At 35.4% G+C, this 22,694-nt stretch overlaps 1 protein-coding gene and 1 long non-coding RNA gene across 3 annotated transcripts in view; both read left to right on the top strand.

Moving 5' to 3' along the window:
• The window catches only part of LOC127949182 (uncharacterized), a 44,788-nt gene extending 27,432 nt beyond the window's left edge, over positions 1-17,356 (top strand). Inside the window, exons 2-3 of one of the 2 annotated variants that reach the window (XM_052546175.1) lie at positions 15,979-16,227; positions 16,610-17,356. In XM_052546175.1, coding sequence (XP_052402135.1) covers positions 16,065-16,227; positions 16,610-17,241 — 795 coding nt within the window. In that variant the 5' untranslated portion in view covers positions 15,979-16,064 and the 3' untranslated portion in view covers positions 17,242-17,356. Of the gene's footprint in view, positions 1-15,978 lie in introns of both variants that reach the window. The other variant, XM_052546176.1, reaches the window with a different exon arrangement.
• LOC127949185 (uncharacterized) overlaps positions 8,939-22,694 on the top strand; it is a 29,665-nt gene continuing 15,909 nt past the window's right edge. Inside the window, exons 1-2 of the long non-coding RNA XR_008152261.1 lie at positions 8,939-9,333; positions 9,744-9,984. This is a non-coding gene — a long non-coding RNA (uncharacterized LOC127949185). The remainder of the gene's footprint in view (positions 9,334-9,743; positions 9,985-22,694) is intronic.

A 22,694-nucleotide genomic window follows, 5' to 3' on the forward strand; every position in this document is an offset into this window, starting at 1 on the left:
GTTCTTTCTTCATGTCAAAGACAAAACATTTTGCTCATTGTCCTTCAAGGGATTCAGACTAATAGAAATGTTATATTTGTGTACATCTATCCCATCATCCAGTTCTGTTAAAACTGTGGTTTCAGTCTGAATTCACAGTTTTACTGCTGTTTGTAATAACTACAGATTCTATTTTCTTTGTTTGCAGTCTTTGTACAACTGTAGAACTTCTTTTTTTCATTGATTTCTTTCCTTTGACTGTCATTCCTGACAGTTTTCCTCACTAACGCTGGTTGGCATCGTTTTTTTTTGTTTGTCCTGTTGGTGTTGTCCCTCTCTTGGCCTCTGATCATTGTGTTGCAGCACAGAATTGCTCTAGACTGTCGTCATGGTGCAGATGATGGTGTAATAAAAGCTGGTTTGAAAAGGAAATGATCAAACGAAAACAGCCTGTCATGCCTGTCTTTTTGTATTTTCAGTTTTTGCATAATTTGCAAGTAGAGAGTATGGCTGAAATGCAGTTGTTAAGCAGTAAGTTTCAGTTTCCTGTCTTTGCTCTGGAGGACAAGCAGGTTTAGTGTGCACTGCATACCGTTTATTATTCCCTTCCAAAAATCTTAAGTTTCTATTTCCCAGCTGTGAGCTTTTCTAAGGAGGCGTGTCTCGAAATATTCATTTTAAAAAGAACTCGCTCTCACTATAACTCACTATAGGTCAACAACCAGATCACTGCAGGAAACTTGGAGGACCAGTCTTCACCATACAAGGTAAAAATTAAGACATTTGTGTTTTCCACAAGGACAGGACATGCTTTAAAATCTTTCTCTTACATGGTTTTAGAGGAACTGTATATGAGACACAGAAACATCAAATAGAAATTCAACCATAATTTCACGATCAATAATGTATGTCTACAACATTCTCAAAAATGTCTTTTATTTTAATTATACAATTTCAAGAGAAAATTTAAACACCGCTGTCTTTTCTACGTATTTAAATACTAAAAAAATGTGTTTTTTTTTAAACCTGTGTTGATGTTTAGTTAACTGGTGTTTCCGACAATAATGTATATGTTTGTAGCAAAATAAAACTTTTAAAAATTTTAAGTGTTACCTTTAAAGCTATAAATTGGCTAAACTTTATTCAGCATTTTTATAAGTTTGTATTAATACATTGTATATTAAAAAACGTATTGGAATTCTACATTCAACAAAAGACTAAGAAAGTTTGTCTTTTATATTTAATACTTAAATTATTTGTCACAACATGACCATTGAAATGGTGGGAAACGGTGGAAAGCATAAATGCTCAAAAATTGCATCATCTAAATTGCACTTTCCCTGATGCACTGCCTGATTATTTGGTTTTACTATTATTCTAAATATTTCTTCATTGTCTCTTTCTCTTACATAGCTGTCCATCATGGTGCAAACTCTGAATGAACTGTCCCAGCTAAAATACTCCGACTACGGTCAGCCGTGGCCTAGACATGGCTTGAACCTGTTGTATTGGTTTGCTCATGACTACATCTACTTCAGAAATGGGCAGATTGCCTCCCTCTATAGTCCTCAAGATGAAGACTTTGGTTTCCACCTGTACCATAACAGAATTGAAGATGATGATGATCACATTGTACCCCTTCAGACTCTCCCATACTATGAGGTGGGCAACCTGAACTCTCCAGGTGCAAACGAACTCCCAAATTATGTCAGGGCAGAATACAACCAGAACAATCGTGACAGTAACAAGGATCGCATTATTGTGCGTCAGGACACCAATGGCAACTTCAACCGAGTGTATGTGACTGAACACAGTGACCCGAGACGCTTCGACAGCAGCAGAACCTACAGAGTGAGCCAGGGCCTCCTCCTGATCATCAAGAACATGACTCGAGAGCAGTTTCTCAAACAGACATACCACACTCAGGAAGATCGTGCCGGAATCACACTACAGAGCTGTAACGTTAATGAGACTGCAGCCGACAACAACTCCTGGTGTACCATTCTTTGAGCCATTAAAGAGCTGCTGAGATTAACCTGCTTTCATTATATCCGTGATTATTATATACATTTTATTATGTAATGGCAAATTGATAAAAGCATTACTGTTTTTAAGCGCCTGTGGTTTGAGGATAGTGTGTTAAATGCATTGAACGTGTGGTTGTAAATGATCTTAAATCATTTTTACGAGATAACGCTGCCGTCTGGTTAAAAATTATCCAAAGTAATCTTATAAGGTTTTCAAATTCGTGTAGTACTGGTTGAAATTCTTGAAAATTTGTGCTTGCTGCTGCGTCATTACGTCACATCAGTAAACATTAAGAAGTTGTCCCGGCTAGTAATGCTATATTTGCTATATTGCACATGAGGAGCTGGAATACTTACATTTATCATTTTGATGGCAGATAGTAATCCAGAAAGGATTGTGTTTACAGCGACATCGCACGTAAATCTACATGCTAATACACATTTAGTCATGTAATGCCGATGTTGTTCAAATTAACAATTTGACAAAAAAGTATAACAATAATAGTAATTTGCATGGTTTTATTTGATATGAGCAAAGTGAATGTTAAATTTTTAATCACCATTAGTAGCGCAATGTAATGCTTTTTTCCTCAGTTGGTCAGAACAAAAGTGACAGACTAGTTCCGATGACAATATCCGGTGAAATTTTTTTATTTGGGAGTTGGGACATATATTCCAAGATATAGAAACTGTTATTCATAAGTACAGTATTCACGCCGGCGCAGTGACTGACAGCCACACATTCACCTTAAAACATTAGATTCATCCGTGCAAGAGCCTTTGCAATGCACAACCCACTCAAAGATGATAATATATAAATATCTGCAAATACCTGCAGTTGCAGGTTTCAAATAGAGATGGTGACAAAGAGGCAAAACTTACAGACTTCAGCTTTATATTTATTAGGGTTTATTAAAATGCATTTCGATGACTTTAACCAGCAGATGTGGAGATTCCAGCGCTTTGATTCATTTTGTGAAGCAACTGGTTCGATTGAACAGACGTTTCAAAAAACATTGCATCTTCCATCACTGTTATAAATGCATGTCTCCTGTTATATAATCGCAAGTCTTGATTCATTTACTGGTTTCCTTTGATTTCTATTAAATGTGTGGTTTCTCTGGCTTGGCTTGAAATAAAATGACTTTGGAAACTCTTAATTTGAAATGTTCTTTTTTTCTTTGTGCAAATGAATCTCTTTTAGTAGCCTAATATCAGATGCCCTTCAAAAACAGGTGAGACTGGTGATGGTTCACACAATTTTCATTCCTCATTAAGTATTTTTTGTCTGAAATGTTTTGATGAAAAGATTATTCCACTGTTATTCAGTTTTTGGCTGTAAATGTCTGGCACAAAGCAACACAAGTTTTTGTTGACAGAGATTTCTCCACCCACAAAAGCCATTATCCGAGTGTGAACACTTCTGCAGGATAGCTGGACTCATGTTCATATTGCTGATTTTTTTTATTGCTTTATTAGTTACAAAATCAGGTTAGGAGTGTCTATATAGCAGTATCTTTGCCCTCACACAAGACAATGTGTAAGCTACTACATACGAGGAGCTGCTGGATACAACAGTTCACTACCAGATACTTACAGGTATTTATTTATAAAAAATGATGGGTAGCACTTTATTTTACAGTCCTGTTCCTCATGTACATACCATGTACTTATTATAGTAATTACAATAACTATGTAATAACTAGGTACTAACCCTGAACCTACCCCTAAACCTAACCCTACCCCATGTAGTTACCTTGTATTACCAGAACTTTCTTAGATAAATACACTGTAAGTACACGTACTGTAAAATAAAGTGCAACCAAATAATGCATACATTAGCTGGAATATGGCAGCCAATCTTGAGGTGCTTGCAAATTAACCCTTCATTTTACTGCAAGATTCTTAGAGGAACAGTTTTTCTATTGCTAGGCCTAAAGATTTCTGATCATATTTCTGTAAAAAAAGTGATTAATGCATGCCGGCTTTGTTCTGCTGATATTGAGAGAAAATAGTCTGAATGGATTTTAACATGCCTAAAAGTGAACTGATATTACTGCACTTTTATTAATAGTTAAACATCCCATCAAATAAGAAAATAGTTAATGACAGGCTTTTCATTTCAACAGTCTTTGTAATGCATTTGGATTTTGAATTTTTTACTGTTTGTTTGATGTTAAAATATATGCATTTACATTACATATGCACTTTTGCTTCAGTAAAATTAACACGGTTCTTCACTTTTTCAGCATTATTGTAATGGACACTGTGAGAACCCTGTATAAGTTGTCTGATCTGAGAGAGACCAGGTTTGGTCAACCACCTCCCAGACACGGTCTGAGCTTGTTGTGGTGGTTTGCTCATGATTGTGTTCAGATTGATTTCAATGGTCGTATGACTGCAGAGTGCAACCCTAAAAATGGAGCTTTTGGTTTCCACCGATTCCATAATAGGGATGGACTGCTTCCTTACAGTGACCTACTGTACTATGAGGTGGGCAACCTCAACTACACTGACTCACTGCCTGATTATGTCACTGAGAATTACACTGGATATTCAGACAGCAGCAATAAAGACCGCATCATTGTTTCCTTTGACCCAAGGCGGAGAAGATTTGAGAATATTTATGTGACACAGCACTCAGATCAGGTGCACTTTGACCAGAATCACACCTACTGTATTAGTACTGAACTCATCAAGGACATTCAAGACTTGAGCCGTGAAGACTTCCTCAGAGAAACTATGAATTGTTCTGAACATATATCCATAGACATATATCAGTCAGAGCAGGGAGAAACCTGTCAGAATATTAGCAATGAACTCATGGAGGACAATCAAGACTCGGATCATTCCGTAGACATCCCTCAGTCAGAGCAACACAACCAGACACACTGTCAGAGAAAGAAATGCTGCTGTGTGCTGCTGTGCTGCTGTCTGCTGGTTCTGCTGCTCATTATTGCTACTGCTGTCAATTTATTGTTATTCTAGATGATTTGAAATGGCATGTTGCAGTTTGTTCCCTTTGAGTCAGTTGTTTATTGTGATGAAATTGAACACGTTTATTATTATGTTGAATAATACAATGTTGAGCATTGTAAATTTATGACAGCATTCTTTTTAGATTTAGAAGGAACAAATCTAATATATATAATACATTTCTTCATTTCTTTATTCATATTTGTTTTTGCTTATTCTTTGAAATATACAGAGACTGTATTAGAACTAAAACTCCAAAACCATTAACTTGTGTGTTTGTGCAATTTTTTTTTATTTTATTTAAAAATGTGAAATTGTCTATTACTTTGCCTTGACTGCTAATGATATTTTAATTTCATTAACTATAAATCCTAAAAAAATTGTATTACACTGTCTGTTTCCTTCATGGTCAGCTGCTCTCTCTTCCTGTTTAATTTTGGATGAATTAAAGTGCTTATACACTCACCTCTGACTCAAACAAATTTGTATATTATTACCCAAAACTCCTGTTTACCCCTTGTCCTACTGTATGCTGTCACAAAAGGCCAGTGTGTGTTCATTGAATTGACCTTCGCAGGTAGTTTGACAGGCAATCCGACCAATCATAATGTGAAATAATTCATTTTTCAATGAGAAACAAACCAGACTTGAGAGCAGATCAAAATCAGTGAACTTGAAAACTGGTGTGTATTGACATCTTTCCGCAGTTGAAACAAGATACCTTCTGATGTTCATTCATGTTTATTAAAGAGGAAGAGATGAAGTGTTCATATCATCTGTTTTTGTGTTAAAAGGGAAACACAATTACTCAGCTTAAAGGGGTTATATGATGTGATTTAAAAATGTTCTCTCTCTTTGGAGTGTTATAAGCTCAACAAGATCTGGTTATAGATTTTGAATTAGTTAGCTGGTCATGATCCTCAATAATATGTATTTGAATTAATGCATAATAGTGGCACCATACTGTAAAGTGTTCCTAGTTTCATAGTTTCTGTCTTGTAGCACTGGGACACAAGGCCGTCACAGGCTTCAAGCATTCAGCCAATCACAATGCACTGGATAGCTAGCCAATCAGAGCACACATTCATTTTTTTAAGAACAATGAGCTTTGTAAATTTGACACCCAGAAAGGCGAGGCATAGAGGAGCAACAAAATTATGTGGAAATTAGGGCTGGGACTTTAATGCGTTAATTGAGATTAATTAATTACACAAAAAATAACGCGTTGATTAAGATTAATTAGTTACAGAAAAAAAATTGCCGCATTTTTAATAACTTATTTTTGCACCGCGGAACGTTTCTCACTGGATGAGTTTCGGCGGACCGATTATACTGAAGCACCAACTAGCGTTCGCATCATAGACAGTAAAAGAAATGGACACAGCGACCCCACTGGAACTCAATTGAGACAAATGAAGCCCATTTTTAGCGTTTTTTAGCACTTCCGTTTCTGACGCGCAGACTGAAACGAAGCTTGACGACGTCAGCAACCTGTCTGACAGATGTAAATCTTCTAGTAGCTGTGCGTGCAAACTGCCATCGTTAATCTTGCAGAGACGGCGAGCTTGAGCGGGGAGTTCTTTGTCGTGAGTGAGCAGGAGTAAGTATTCTGATTAATTATTTTGTATAGTATCTTAAAATGTAACGCCAGTACGCCATATTAAGTTAATTGCCTGCGAGCTTCTCCTCCTGTCTGTACGGTAATGCGACAGAGAGACGAGTGGTTATGACGCAATCGTTAGCCTATTTTTTACAAAAACTGTTTATACGGGGCCATAATGTAACATAGAAGGTAATGGAGCCCTTTATACATTGTCGTGTATCTTTAGAAATAAATAATGGACAAACAGAGTCTTTAAACGCCTCAGATGTAAAGTTATTCGCTGTCAAAGTGACGCCAAAATGAATGGGAGTCAATGGGAATGCTAACGCAAGTGAAGTTCTGCTAAAAGATGGCAGCACACAGCCAACTTCAACTTCCGGTCGACTTCCTTGCCGCCTGGTTCGCATATCACCGCAGCACATGATCGAACCTCAAGTATCACCTCAACGCAAAACATATAGCAGCTAGCGTGGACTTTACACTTTTTGTTGAACTATGTATTATTTTGTTTGTGCAACTGGCAGTTTATGTTAAACTCATTATTTTTTTGTCCAAGGTTATTGAGAGTTGGACTTAGTATGTTATGGCCTCTGAAGCAACAGAGATGTTTTCTAATAGTCAGTGTTTCCAATGTTCTGAACGTACTTAACAGTATTGTGTATTACTAACACTTTACAGAAGGTTCCAGCACCTATAAGCTACCTGAATTTCCGAAATGTACTACTTCTAAATTGTTTCTAAATATGCTATTGCTACACTTAATGGCAAAAAATGCACTGGTCTGCTAGACTAGTGCAATATTTTGTTGCTTAAAGGGGGGTGAAATGCTCGTTTTCACTCAATATCCTGTTAATCTTGAGTACCTATAGAGTAGTACTGCATCCTTCATAACTCCAAAAAGTCTTTATTTTTATTATGTTTATAAGAGAAAGATAGTCTGTACCGATTTTTCCCGGAAAAACACGAGCGCCTAGAGGCGTGACGTGTGGGCGGAGCTAAAGAATCACGAGCGCGAGTAGGCTTTTGAGTTGAGAGCATGTGGAAGCTATGACACAGATCCAGAGGCTGAAATTTAACAAGAGCAGCATCAGCAAAGGCGGTCCTTTCCACTTTATGTCGTCTTTTTTTTTTTTAAGCTGTAACGTTACATGTGGAAAGTGCAGTTTGATGGCAACATCGCATGTTGTTTACTTGATGTGCTTACGCGCTGATAGCTAAGTTAACAACACAGAGAGATTTGAAGCAGTTTTACTCACCACATGTGGTTCCATAGCAGTATCCCCATCTTTTCCGTTGGGACTGTATTATCCTTAAGAAATAAACGATGTGCAATCCGAAATGCAGGGAACAAACAAAAACACTTGCACAACTCCGTTGATGCTCTGTAAAAATAAACTCCATCCACTGGTCCCTTAATGCTGTTTCTCTTTTGGTAATCTGTGCAGGGTTGTCTTGCCCTGGCAACCAAAAACACACTTCTTTTGTGACTTTTCGCGACGCTCTCGCTCTGATCAGGCTGTGCTCAGCCTCTCTCTCTGCTCTGCTATACTGGAGCGCGCGCTCTTCCGGCAGAAGAGCGCGCACTTAGGGCCCATATAAGGAAATTCCGCTCCATCTAACGTCACACAGAGCCATACTCGAAAAAAACTTTCTGAAACTTGTGACAAACCTGAAGAGTTTTTTTTTGGAACAAAAATACTCCTTCAAACGTACAACTTAATTTTTGAAACTTTGTCCATGTTTAGCATGGGAATCCAACTCTTTAACAGTGTAAAAAACTCAGTATGCATGAAATAGCATTTCACCCCCCCTTTAAGCTTATGTATTCAGTCATTATTCAATGGTATACTATAAATCCATGTGAAAATAAATTACTTAGCACTGTTCTCAGATCAAATATTTATATGCGATTAAAATGCGATTAATTTCGATTAATTAATTACAAAGCCTCTAATTAATTAGATTAATTTTTTTAATCGAGTCCCGGCCCTAGTGGAAATATAAACACATTGCATTACACCAAATACACAAAATAATGTTCTTTTTAGCAATTTTAAGACACAATTGCCTGTGAGTTTCTCAGCTAAAAATATGTGGCATGAAGCCCCATCAGTTTCTCTTTGAAGAACGTTCTCCACACACAAAAGCCATTATCAATGTGTGAACACTTCTGCAGATAAGGTGGATTTATTTTATGTGTGGATTCGTGTTCATAGCTGATTTTTATTGCTTTATTAGTTCAGGCTAGGAGCATTAATATAGCAGTAACTTTGACCACACACAAGACACTGGGGAAGTTGCTGCATACAGGAAATGCGTGACGCAACATTTCCTTTCCAGATACACGGTAAGAGCACTTGAATTGTTCCAGCTGTTTATTTATTCACAATAAAATTATATATGATTTAGTATCAAATTAGCTGGACTACGACAGCCGATTTTGACTTCCTTTGTTTTTACTTTTTGAATTGTACTCCAACTGCAGATTAACCCTTCATCCAGCGTTGCCAGGTTTTCACAGGAAAACTGCCCAATCTGATTATTGGCGTGGTTCCCTCTGCCAAAATTCACATTTTAGGGGATAAATATCATGTTTTTGGAGTCGCTTAAACAAGCGGACATGAAAAACAACCCCGTGGCAACAGTTTTAAAGTAGAGGACTTGGCAACACTGCCTTCATCTTACTGCAAGAGTCTAAGAGGATCAGTCTTTCTACTGCTACCGAGATCTTTCTGATTGTATTTCTGTGTAAGTGATCAGTGCATGCAGATAGTCAGTCTAGGAGCCCACATACTTTATTCTGTTGATACTGAGAGAAAAAATCATCTGGATGGATTTAGCATGTCAAAAGTGAGCTGATATTACTACACCGTTATTTATAGCTGTAAACCCCATCCAGTATTGAGCTTATACAGTATTTGTAATAAATGAATATTCAAAGGGCAGCAGATCTGAAGAAAATCTTTTGCATAACAAGCTTTACGATTTTACAGAATTCCTGTGTGTTCCAATGTGTCGTTCCTTCTTAGTTTTTACAGGGTTTTCTTTGTAACTTTATTAACACTTTTAATTTGAAATATAAACGTTACATTATTTTAATTTCATGCACATTTGTTTGAGTAAAACCAAATCTGTTATTTAATTTTTTTGCCCAACAGGATTGTCGGGAACATGGTGAGAACCCTGTATGATTTGTCTGATCTGAAAGAGACCAGGTTTGGTCAGCCGAGTCCCAGACACGGTCTGAGCTTGTTGTGGTGGTTTGCTCATAATTGTGTTCAGATTGACTCGAACGACCGTATGACTGCACTGTACAACCCTGAATATGGAGATTTTGGTTTTGATCTATTCTATAATCGGGAAAGACTTCTTCCTTACAGTAATCGTCCTTACTATGAGGTGGGCAACCTAAATAACCTTGGATCACTGCCTCGTTATGTCACTAAGAAGAACACTGGATATTCAGACGACAGCAACAAAGATCGCATCATTGTTTCCTCAAGATGGAACAGATTTGAGAAGATTTATGTGACACAGCACTCAGATGAGGTGCACCTTGACCAGAATCACACCTACCGCATTAGCCCTAAACTTCTGGAGGACATTCAAGAGTTAAACCTGAAAAAATTCCTCAGAAAAACGATTAATAATTCTTATCAGATTTCTTACCAAATGCATTGCACACCGTGTCCATCTCCAGCTCCGTCTGTAAAGACTGAATCCAACCAGAGGCAAGGGTCTAAATCTGTCAAGGGTGTTTGTGCAGAATTCTGCGAAGTACTTTTTTGTATCATCATCATCATATTTTTGTTCATTTCATTTTTAAAAATGAAAATATAGTTTTCATGCTGTTTGTTGTTCATTTTGAAGCTGTGTATTATTAGAGCTGTGACTTATTTGGATGAAAGCGTCTCCTAAATGAATAACTGTATAATCTGATGTATGTTCAAATAATTAAAATGTGATGTTCATAATTCAGTAAATGCGAGATATGATGTTAAGCTTTGTTTTTTTATCACTGGATTCTTTTAATGATGTATTACAATGATGTAGATAAATATTCCAGATTGAGGTAGACAAAAGATAAAACTCAAAATTCATATAAATCTCCTCATTATTTGTCTCATTTGCACTAATGTGTTTCTGTAAGTTTTGTTTTCCATAGTATGAGTTTCTATTCATCAAAACAGAAACAGATAAACACATGTACAACCTGTAGGACAACTAGTGTGTTTTACTACAGTGTAGTTCCTGTCATGAGTTCAGTGACATCAGCAAACATGCTGTCAAGTCATGTAAATGAAGCAGCCAGAGCCAGAGACCTAGACTGACTTCTACAAGGTAAGACGTATCATTTTTAATGCTTCTATACACACACACACACACACACACACACACACACATACAGTATATTGATTCTGGACCCTGTTTATACTTTTATAGAATTACAGATTAACCCTTCATCTGACTGCAATAATCCTAGAAGATCAGATTTTCTCAGTTTTGTTGAAGTGATCAGTGTCTTTCATTCCTTTTGTACTTGCTGTTTGGTTTTGGTCAGTCTAGGACAAAACAGACTTTAATGTGCTGTTTTTGAGAGAAACACTTCTAAACAGATTCAAAGACAGAGCTGAGAGCTCTGTACTCTTTATTGTTAGCCAGAAACACCATCGAATTAGCCCAAATTTTTAATAAATTATTGTGCACGAGAGGGTTTTGACTGAACATTATGAAAAACGTGTGTTCCATTTACGCAGACTTAACTAATGATGATGAATGATCAACTAATGATTTAAATGAAGTCCTGATGAAGAACTGATTCATGTTCCTTCTTAGTTTTACATTTTGCAGTTTTCCGTACTTGTACGATTTGTATTATAAAACACAACACTGTAACATTTATTGCAATAAATGTGCACTTTCTTCAACAGGATTGTCGGGAACATGGTGAGAACCCTGAATAATGTGTCCGAGCTGAGACAGACTGGGTTTGGTCAGCCGAGTCCCAGACACGGTCTGAGCTTGTTGTGGTGGTTTGCTCATGATTGTGTTCAGATTGACTCGAACGGTCGTATGATTGCACAGTATGACCCTAGAAATGGAGCGTTTGGTTTTGAACTATTCCATAACAGGGAAAGCATTCTTCCTTACAGTAATCTTCCATACTATGAGGTGGGCAACCTACACAAAGCCGGCTCACTGCCTCCTTATGTCACTAAGAAGTACACTGGATATTCAGACGACAGCAACAAAGATCGCATCATTGTTTCCTTTGATTCAAAGTTGAACAAATTTGAAAAGATTTATGTGACACAGCACTCAAATCTGACAAACTTTGACCAGAATCACACCTACTGTATTAGTACTGATCTTCTGAAGGACATTAAAAAGTCAAGTCATGAAGACTTCCTCAGAGGACGCACAAATGGTTCTCAACCGGTCTCTATAAGCATGCCTCCGTCAGTGCAGCGCAGGCAGACAAACACCTGTCTGAGCTGGAATTGCCGCTGTGCGCTGATTGGCTGTTCTCTGCTGTTCATTGCTATTGCTTGTGTTACTCTCTATTTTTTGTTTAAGCCAAAATAGACTGAATCTTTTGCAGTTTGTTGTTCTAGATAATTTGAGTCAGTTTCTTATTTAAACAAACTTAATACATAATACATTTATTAACACGTTTATTATCATGTGTGATGTGGAGGGTTGCATGTTAATCACAGCATTCTTTTTAATGTTTCATTGCAAGACTTTGTGTGACACATCACATACTAACTGTCTTCATTTATAATAATTTCTGTATTTTTTGTGCTTATCCTTTGAAATATATTCTTTTAATTACCTTAAAACTAAAACTCCCAAAACCATTGACTTGTGTTTGTGTGAATCTTTTTATTGAACAATGTAAACTTGTCTAATAACTTTGGCATAAGTGTCAACAATATATTTAATGTCATTAACTATAAATTTTAATTTATTATAATACATTTAAATATTAATAATGTATAATATTATTACATTGTGATATATGAAATATATTTAATTTGAATATAAGACATTACACAATTAACTTATGATCCTGCAATAATGTGTTTCTGTTTCCACACTGATGCGTTTCTGTTCATCACCACAGATGAACACACACACCTGCAGTACAACTAGTGTGTTACTAGTTACTGTCACGAGCTCTGTGACGTCAGCAAATATGCATTATCAATGTCACAAAAGATTTGGTGGTCAAGATCTATTTATACTTTGGGAGTTTTTTTTTTTTTTTTGTAGGAGTTTCCTCGTCTGCTTTACTTTCACTTTCCTGGTTATTCCCCTTCTTCTGCAGCTATGGAAGATAAACTCTTGCTATCTTTATTTTAATAGTTTAACGAGAAAGGAAAAGAAAAAGAAAAAGAAAAAGAAAAGAAAAGAAAAAATATGATTTATGTATTAAAAGTCGAAAAAAAAATAAGAACAATTTAAATTTTTTGTAACAATTTTATATAGGCCCATATCCTATATATATATATATATATATATATATATATATATATATATATATATGCCTATTTCAGTAGGTCAAGAAATTTGACTAGTTGAAACTTTGAGCTAGGTTGTAATTCATTAATCTGGTGTATTCTTGTTGAAGTGTTGAGGTTCAAGTTTGTCTGACAGAGGTGTTAATAATAACAGGAGCGCGCGCGCTGCACAGACGCAGATCCTTCATACGCTTGAATAAGGTACAGTATTCTGTCTATTTATCTGATTTGAATTACTTTTTTGTTATAAGACTTTAATTACATTACAGGATCGTTTTAAACTTAACGCGGGATATTGGTGTTTAAATGTGCGTTTTTAAACAACGACAAACAGCTGTTCAGTAAATTATTTGTGTTGACATCATCTGCAGTCTGCAACAGATGGGCTGAACTGTGTGTGCATTTACACAGAAACGAAACCTAGTACACTTGTTGGTCAAATAAAACTATAGTGCATTAAGACTAGAGTGAACATGGATTGAAACGAAATAGCCGGGAAGACTCAAGCAAAAAATAAAAACTCCATATAAACTTTACATAAAAAAATACATTTTTACATTTTTGCTTTACATTTAGCATTTTTTTTTTCATTTAGAGCTGTACCCTGCAAACGTGTTTATGCAAACAATATCTGTCATAGGCCTATAATTAAATTGTATTATTTATAATCAATATAAAAAAAGATAGATACACAGAACATGTGCCAAGCTGAAGGCAAGTATGTAAGAAAAATGTCTTCTTCAAGGTCAACATGAGGGAGAATTATTGAGGACATGAATGAAAGCTGATTATTTTAGTGCTCTATTATGATCCTTCTGAAAATTAACAAAAAAAACATTAAATTATATATACATCACATATATAAATGATATAATATTATAGGTTATATTATTTAATACATGAAACGTATTATACCATCACACTTCATTCTATTTATTTAAGTCCTGCAATTTTGCACAATGCTGTCACATTTATTCTTTTACTTATTTATTTCCCCCCTGTCTGTTTTCAAGACACAGACTGGCCCAAATGAGGACGCTGAATGAACTGTCCCATCTGAGAGAGACCAGGTTTGGTCAGCCGTATCCCAGACATGGTCTCATTCTGCTGTGGTGGTTTGCTCACGAATGTGTTGAGATTGATGACGACGGTATTATGATTGCACTATGTGACCCAGAGGACAGAGATTTTGGTTTCCATCCGTTCCATAATTCAGAAGGAATTCTTCCTGATACTGACCTAGAGTATTATGAGATGGGGAACCTGCACCATTCGGGCGCAATGCCTCCTGATGTTACTAAGAACTACGACAGAGATGTGCGTGACAGCAACGCAGATCGCATTGTTGTTTCAGTCGCCTCAGATGAGGATGACACATGGTTTGACAGGATTTATGTGACACATCATTTAGGTCAGGGGCGCTTCGATGAGAACTCCACCTTCCGCATCAGCCAAGGCCTCATTGACAAAATTCAGAGGATGGACAGGTCAGAGTTCATCGGGGAGGTGAAGATCCAGCAGCGGAGTAGGCGGCGTGCTCGTCGTTGAGCTTGTGTCATGTGTGCACGCTCATCTGTGCAGTCTGGATCCAGTCCTAACATTCCTGTGCATCCAAACGAAATGCATTTAACAGAAAGTGTCTTCCTAGACTTTTCATAACAAATAAAAATTATATATGTTCAAATAAAACATATAGAAGATTTATTGTGAATTGATTTGGGTCATAAATGGCTCATTTGTATCTTGATGAGAAGCTTTATGATACTTTATGTATAATTAATACAGCGCATTGTGTTCTTTACTTAAATGTTAATTTTTTTTAAATGTTAAGTTTCACTGCATTAGAGGGATTGTTTGCCCAAAAATTTAAATTCTGTCATTATTTATAAACCAAGGCTTTCAAAACCAAGCCAACGCAGAAAATGTTCACTGCAATTTACAGTCATTAATATAACATAAATAATATTTTATATTATATAATAGGATTAAATTTGATGACACTGGCTTGTGGGTTTATAAACAGTTTGTTAACCTGCACGTGTGTGTCGATCATCTCATGCTATTAAAGTACAGCAGGATGATTATTAAAAATAGGCCAAAACCTAGAAACAAGTAAGATCTGTGGTGAACAGACCAGTTTTTATCTTTAATCTACAACATAAAATACATCAGAAATACCCTCTTGTAAACTTTCATGGTATTCTAACTCAAATGTTGCGTTCGTGTGAAGATTATCATTATGAGCAAAACATGTAGGAATCCTAAACTTTTGTTGATAACAGATCTTATTTCCTGCAATAATCCAGTGGAAAATCATGTCGGGTTTTTGTAGACGGAACAAGGGAGATTAATTTAAGACCTACAGAAAAATGTCAATCCGTTAAACAAAATAACCCATTATAACACCTGCCCCCACACACAATTATTATTATTATTATTATTATTATTTCATGGTTAATAGTAATATTTTTCATAACTGACTGTTTTCAGCTGAAACCAACCAGTGATGGTGACTGTTTAAACCTGCAATGTAAAATGCTTTCTGATAGATTTTGAAATGTTGAAATATGCAGGCCATATACTGTAAGATAAATTCAACCAGGAGTAAGTTCTTGAAGAAAACATATTGAAACAACGTTGAACATGGAAGGTTTTGTGTGTGTGTGTGTGTGTGTGTGTGCTCTTGTTTTTGTATCATATCAGGACACAACTCTGTATAATGACATGGGTATGACACAGGTATTACAAGGAGAGGGTGACTTATGAGACATAACCCATTTTTCAAAACACTTATAAATCATACGGAATGAGTTTTTTAGAGAAAGTAAAAATGCACAAAGTTTCCTGTGAGGGTTAGGGTTAGGTGTAGGGTTGGTGAAGGGCGATAGAATATACAGTTTGTACAGTATAAAAACCATTACGCCTATGGGATGAACCCACTTTTCACAAAAACAAATGTGTGTGTGTGTGTGTGTGTGTGGACACACCCACAGGATTGTCAATCTGGTTCAGTCTGTTTTCTGGAGCTTGTCATTCTCCTCATCTTCTAAAGACACTAACACACATGACATCTCTGTAATAAGAGCAGCAGCTGTCAAAGAAAACAGTACAAGGTCAGGTAGGTTTGGATTTTTTATTTCTACTCTACTAAATTGGCTGCTTGATTTTATAAACCACATTTAGCTGTTTCTGTGAATTTCTGTTTTTGCCAACCAAAAGCGTGAATAATTTTGTTAAAATTTTAAACAGACATAATCCTTAAAACACCTCTATTTCTCTTCCACATGGTTTTCATATGTTCCCTTAGAGAAAATTCAGTTATGTACAAAAACTTGAAGGATTCGTGTTTATACAATGTACATTTACATTCTCAATGTACAGTTGAGATTTTCAACTTTCTGCTATATTCAACTGATTGATTTGTATTTACCGTCTCATTTAAAGTTTTATTTGTTTAAATGTACTTTGAGTCTATTCCTATGTCTTTGTCTTTGACACAGTCGTCATCATGGTGAACGGTACTCTGAATGAACTGTCTCAGCTCAAACAATCAGGCTTCGGTCAGCCGTGGCCTAGACATGGCTTGAACCTGTTGTTTTGGTTTGCTCATGACTACATCGACTTCAGAAATGGGAAAATGGTCTCCATCTCTAGCCCTCACGATAAACGCTTTGGCTTTCACAAGTTCAAAAATGATGATCATGATCACATTGTGCCTATTGAGAATCTCCCATATTATGAGGTGGGCAACCTGAACTTTCCAGGAGCAGACGAACTCCCAAATTATGTCAGGGCCAATTACATGCACAGCAATCCTGAAAGTAACAAGGATCGCATTATTGTGTGTCAAAACACCAATGGCAGCTTCAAAAGTGTGCATGTGACTGAACACTTGAAGGATAACTTGAAACAGTTCGACAGCAAAAAAACCTACAGAGTGAGCCAGGGCCTCCTCCAGATCATCAAGAACATGACTCGAGAGCAGTTTCTCAATAAGACATCCAAAACTCAAGAAGTGCATGCCAGTCAACCCCGGATCTCCAACCCTGAAGAGGAGGGTGTCAGAAATAGACCGCAGATACGTGAAGTGACTGCGCCTCTAGACAATACCTGCTCATGTACCATTCTTTAAATACAAACATCTGCTATAACTCATTAATATTATCGCGTTTCGTTCATGGATGTTATGATGATGATTAATAGCCGAATAATACTATGTTTTAAATAAAGGACCTGTGACTGGGACTTCGAAAAGAATCTAAGAAGATTCAAAACCTTTATGAAGGTTCTTTGTTTTTGTTTTGTTTTTGTTAGTTTTTTTCCGCAGCGGACGTATGCAAACTGACCAGTTCACGTGATTTCAGTCACCAAGGCTACTGTTTTGAAAGCAGGCTGACAATGGGTAGTATAAGTTGATCTACGGTCATTTTTATATATATTAAAAGCTGAGTAGAATGCATTTACGTGGCTTTGACCAGCAGATGTTACCAGCGTGTGGGGCATCATTTTGTGAAGCAATTGGTGCAATGAATAGAAGTTTCAAAAAAGCTGCACTTCTCCCATCACTATTATTCATGTTCCTCTCCTATTATAATAATTTTAGTTATTAGCTGGTTTTTTTCTCTTATATTTTATTTATGGATTCTCTATAACTGTAACCCAACTATGTGCAAATGAAAGTTTAATTCTCATAAAATTTCTTTTCTTGATTTGGCATTTGGTCTAGTTTTTAATGAAAGCAATATACATAAAATAAGATTTATTTTATGATTTATATGTTATATGAATAATTTGAGCTATTTTGTAAGCATTTCTTTTTTTTTTTTTTTTTTCCTTCTCGTTTTGATGACTGATCACTTAATCAGAGATAAACTGTAGATGTTACTTGCTTAACCTATATACACATTTTTTTTAAGATTTTAAGACTTTGGGTGACAGGTCACAAAGTTAATAATTGTCTTAATTTATAATATTTTCTGTACTTTTTGTGCTTATTCTTTTAAATTTATTCTTTGTATTACCTTAAAACTAAAAATCAAAAAACTATTGAATTGTGTTTGATTCTTTTTATTGAACAATGTAAACTTGTCTAATAACTTTGGCATAAGTGTCAACAATATATTCAATGTCATTAACTATAAATTGTAATTTATTATAATATATTTAAATATTAATAATATATAATATTATTACATTGTGATATATGAAATATATTTAATTTGAATATAAGACATTACACAATTAATTATGATCCAGCAATAATGTGTTTCTGTTTCCACACTGATGCGTTTCTGTTCATCACCACAGATGAACACACACACCTGCAGTACAACTAGTGTGTTACTAGTTCCTGTCACGAGCTCTGGGACGTCAGCAAATATGCATTATCAATGTCACAAAAGATGAGGCGGTCAAAATCTATTCATACTTTGGGAGTGGTTTTTTTTTCTTCTTTTTTTTCTTTTTTACGTGTGTTTTCCTCGTCTGCTTTACTTTCACTTTCCTGGTTATTCCCCTTCTTCTGCAGCTATGGAAGATAAACACTTTCTATCTTTATTTTAATAGTTTAACGAGAAAGGAAAGCAAAAGAAAAAGAAAAGAAAATGAAAAGAAGAGAAAAGAAAATAAAAGAAATGAAAAGAAAAAAACGAAAAGAAAAAAAATATGATATATGTATTAAAAGTTGACAAAAAATAAGAACAATTTAACATTTTTGTAACAATTTTATATAGCCCCATATCCTATATATATTTATATTATATATTTATATATATTTATTTTTTACATTTAAATTTTAAATGGTATATATATATATATATATATATATGCCTATTTTAGTAGGTCAAGAAATTAGACTAGTTGAAACTTTGAGCTAGGTTGTAATTCATTACTCAGGTGTATTCTTGTTGAAGTGTTGAGGTTCAAGTTTGTCTCCGCCCACTGACAGAGATATGAATAATAACAGGAGCGCGCGCTGCACAGACGCAGATCCTTCATACGCTTAATTGAATAAGGTACAGTATTCTGTCTATTTATCTGATTTGAATTTATTTTTTGTTACTAAGACTTCAGTTACATTACAGGATCGTTTTAAACTTAACGCGGGATATTGGTGTTTAAATGTGCGTTTTTAAACAACGACAAACAGCTGTTCAGTAAATTATTTGTGTTGACATCATCTGCAATCTGCAGCAGATGGGCTGAACTGTGTGTGCGTTTACACAGAAACGAAACCGAGTACACTTGTTGGTCAAATAAAACTAGGGTGGACTAAGACTAGAGTGAACATGGATTGAAACGAAATAGCCGGGCAGACTCGAGCAAAAAAAAAAAAAAAAAGTAAACTCCATATAAACTTTACATAAAAAAAAAACTTTTTTCTTTTTACATTTTTGCTTTACATTTAGCATTTTTCTTTTTCATTTTGATCTGTACCCTGCACACTTGTTTATGCAAACAATATCTGCCATAGGCCTGTAATTAAACTGTATTATTTATAATCAATATAAAAAAGATAGATACACAGAACATGTGCCAAGCTAAAGGCACACTGTAAAAAATAAGTGTAATTTTAACTGTAAACTTTTGTAAAAACGCTACGGAAAAAAACTGATAATAGGTTAACAGTAAGTTCCCGTACTATATACAGGGAAAAACTGTAAAAGATCTAACAAAGCATTTAATGTAAATTTACAGTAAAATTCTGTTAATTATACAGCTTTTAGAAGTAAAAAAAGAACAAATCAATGTATAATTTACAGTCTAAAACTGTAAACTGATATTCCCAGAATTCCCTTCGTGACACTCCACGTTTGAAAGTATTTTGTTTAAATAATCATGTTTTTAAATAGTTCTTGTTATCAGTTATGTACATTTGAGCTTTATGTTACATCTTCTGTTGCTTAATGAAAGTTTTTTGCATTATTTAAGTATCACGTGTGTTACCATGATGGTGTTTTGTGTTTCCATAAATGTGCACCTTCTATATGTTAATATATACTTCTGCTTGTGGTGAAGCTACTTGTGATGAGCTTTGATACTTCATGTGGCTTTCTCTTATACAGTACCATCTTTATTATTATGGTGGTTGTCAGTATTTTCAAGGTACAAAACAGATTTAATTTTGTGTGTTGTTGAATTTACTGGTTTATATTCACATTTTCTTGTTTGTAAATTACAGCTTTATATTGTAAAATTAACAGTTTTTGACGTAAATGTGTTTACAGTTTTCTGTATTTTTACAAAATTATTCTGGCAACCACAGCTGCCAAAAAGTTTTTGTAAAAACAACAAGAAATTTTTTACAGTGCAAGTATGTAAGAAAAATGTCTTCTTCAAGGTCAACATGAGGGAGAATTATTGAGGACATGAATGAAAGCTGATTATTTTAGTGCTCTATTATGATCCTTCTGAAAATTAACAACAAAAAAAAAAACATTAAATTATATATACATCACATATATAAATTATATAATATTATAGGTTATATTATTTAATACATGGTATTATACCATCACACTTCATTCTATTTAATTAAGTCCTGCAATTTTGCACAATGCTGTCACATTTATTCTTTTACTTATTTATTTCCCCCCTGTCTGTTTTCAAGACACAGACTGGCCCAAATGAGGACGCTGAATGAACTGTCCCATCTGAGAGAGACCAGGTTTGGTCAGCCGTATCCCAGACATGGTCTCAGTCTGCTGTGCTGGTTTGCTCACAAATGTGTTGAGATTGATGACGATGGTATTATGATTGCAGTATGTGACCCAGAGGACAGAGATTTTGGGTTCCATCCGTTCCATAATTCAGAGGGAATTCTTCCTGATACTGACCTAGAGTATTATGAAATGGGGAACCTGCGCCATCCGGGCGCAATGCCTCCTTATGTTACTAAGAACTACGACAGAGATGTGCGTGACAGCAATGCAGATCGCATTTTTGTTTCAGTCGCCTCAGATGAGGATGACACATGGTTTGACAGGATTTATGTGACACATCATTTAGGTCAGGGGCACTTCGATGAGAACTCCACCTTCCGCATCAGCCAAGGCCTCATTGACAAAATTCAGAGGATGGACTGGTCAGAGTTCATCGGGGAGGTGAAGATCCAGCAGCGGCGTAGGCGGCGTGCTCGTCGTTGAGCTTGTGTCATGTGTGCACGCTCATCTGTGCAGTCTGGATCCAATCCTAACATTCCTGTGCATCCAAAAGAAATGCATTTAACAGAAAGTGTCTTCCTGGACTTTTCATAACAGATAAAAAATTTATGTGTTCAAATAAATCATAAAAAATTAATTGTGAATTGATTTGGGTCATAAATGGCTCATTTGTATCTTGATGAGAAGCTGTATGATACTTTATGTATAATTAATACAGTGCATTGTGTTCTCTCTGTTTACTTAAATGTTAATTTTTTTTAAAAATGTTAAGTTTTACTGCATTAAAGGAATTGTTTGCCCAAAAATTTTAATTCTGTCATTATTTATAAACCAAGGCTTTCAAAACCAAGCCAATGCAGAAAATGTTCACTGTTTCAATAAACTCCTGCATTATACTAACCTTCTGTTATCGAGTCTGTTATAACTAATGGGGGAGTTCGAAAATTCATTAAGATTCAAAACCATCATGAATGTTTTTTTTATTTTTTTATTAATCACGAAGTGGACGTATGCAAACTGACCAGTCCATGTGATTTCAGTCAACGAGGCTACTGTTTGACAGTAGGTTGACAATGGCTAATATAAGTTAATCTCGAGAATTCTCCCTTCACTATAAGTGACATGACATACAGCCAAGTATGGTGACCCATACTCAGAATTTGTGCTTTGTATTTAACCCCTCCGAAGTATGGCCCGAGACTCAAACCCACAACCTTAGGGTTAGGAGTCAAACTCTCTAACCACTAGGCCACAACTTCCCCAATTACTCATGTTCCTCTCCTATTATAATCATTCTAGTTATTAGCTGATTTCCTTTCTCTTCTATTTTATTTATGGTTTCTCTGGCTGATTTGGTAACACACACTTTGAGCGATAGTTTCTTACTGTTAATGATTCTTCTCTTTCATGCCGTAGGAAATTAGATGCCCTTGAAAGCAGGTACAAGCTCCGTTTTAATACTTTAAGTAGCCTTTTCCTTGCAGAACAAACTGTAATCTAACCATGTGCAAATTAAAGTTCAATTCTCATAAAAGCCTTTTCTTGATTTGGCGTGTGGGCTAGTTTTTAATGAAAGCAATAAACAGTAAATAATTATAATTTTTTATGATTTATATGTTATATGATTAATTTGAGCCATTTTTTGTTTTTTCAATCTCATTTTGATTATTACATGTGGTAAACTGAAAGCAACATTTTTGTTTAAGAACCTAATTACCAAAATTGTTTTGGTGAAAGTTCTGCACTGTTACGTTCTTGTTCTTTTTTGCTGTTTTCCTCTTTGTTTTTAAATGTTTGATTTTAAATCTGTTTATTAAAGCTTGTCTTACAGTAATTATAATTCTTCGAATTTAAGATATAATGTTGAGCTTGGCATGTTTATCACTGGATTCATTACAATGATGTAGATACATTTTTCTGACCG

This window comes from Carassius gibelio, chromosome B1 (genome assembly GCF_023724105.1).
Source record: "Carassius gibelio isolate Cgi1373 ecotype wild population from Czech Republic chromosome B1, carGib1.2-hapl.c, whole genome shotgun sequence".
Taxonomy (NCBI): Eukaryota; Metazoa; Chordata; class Actinopteri; order Cypriniformes; family Cyprinidae; genus Carassius; species Carassius gibelio.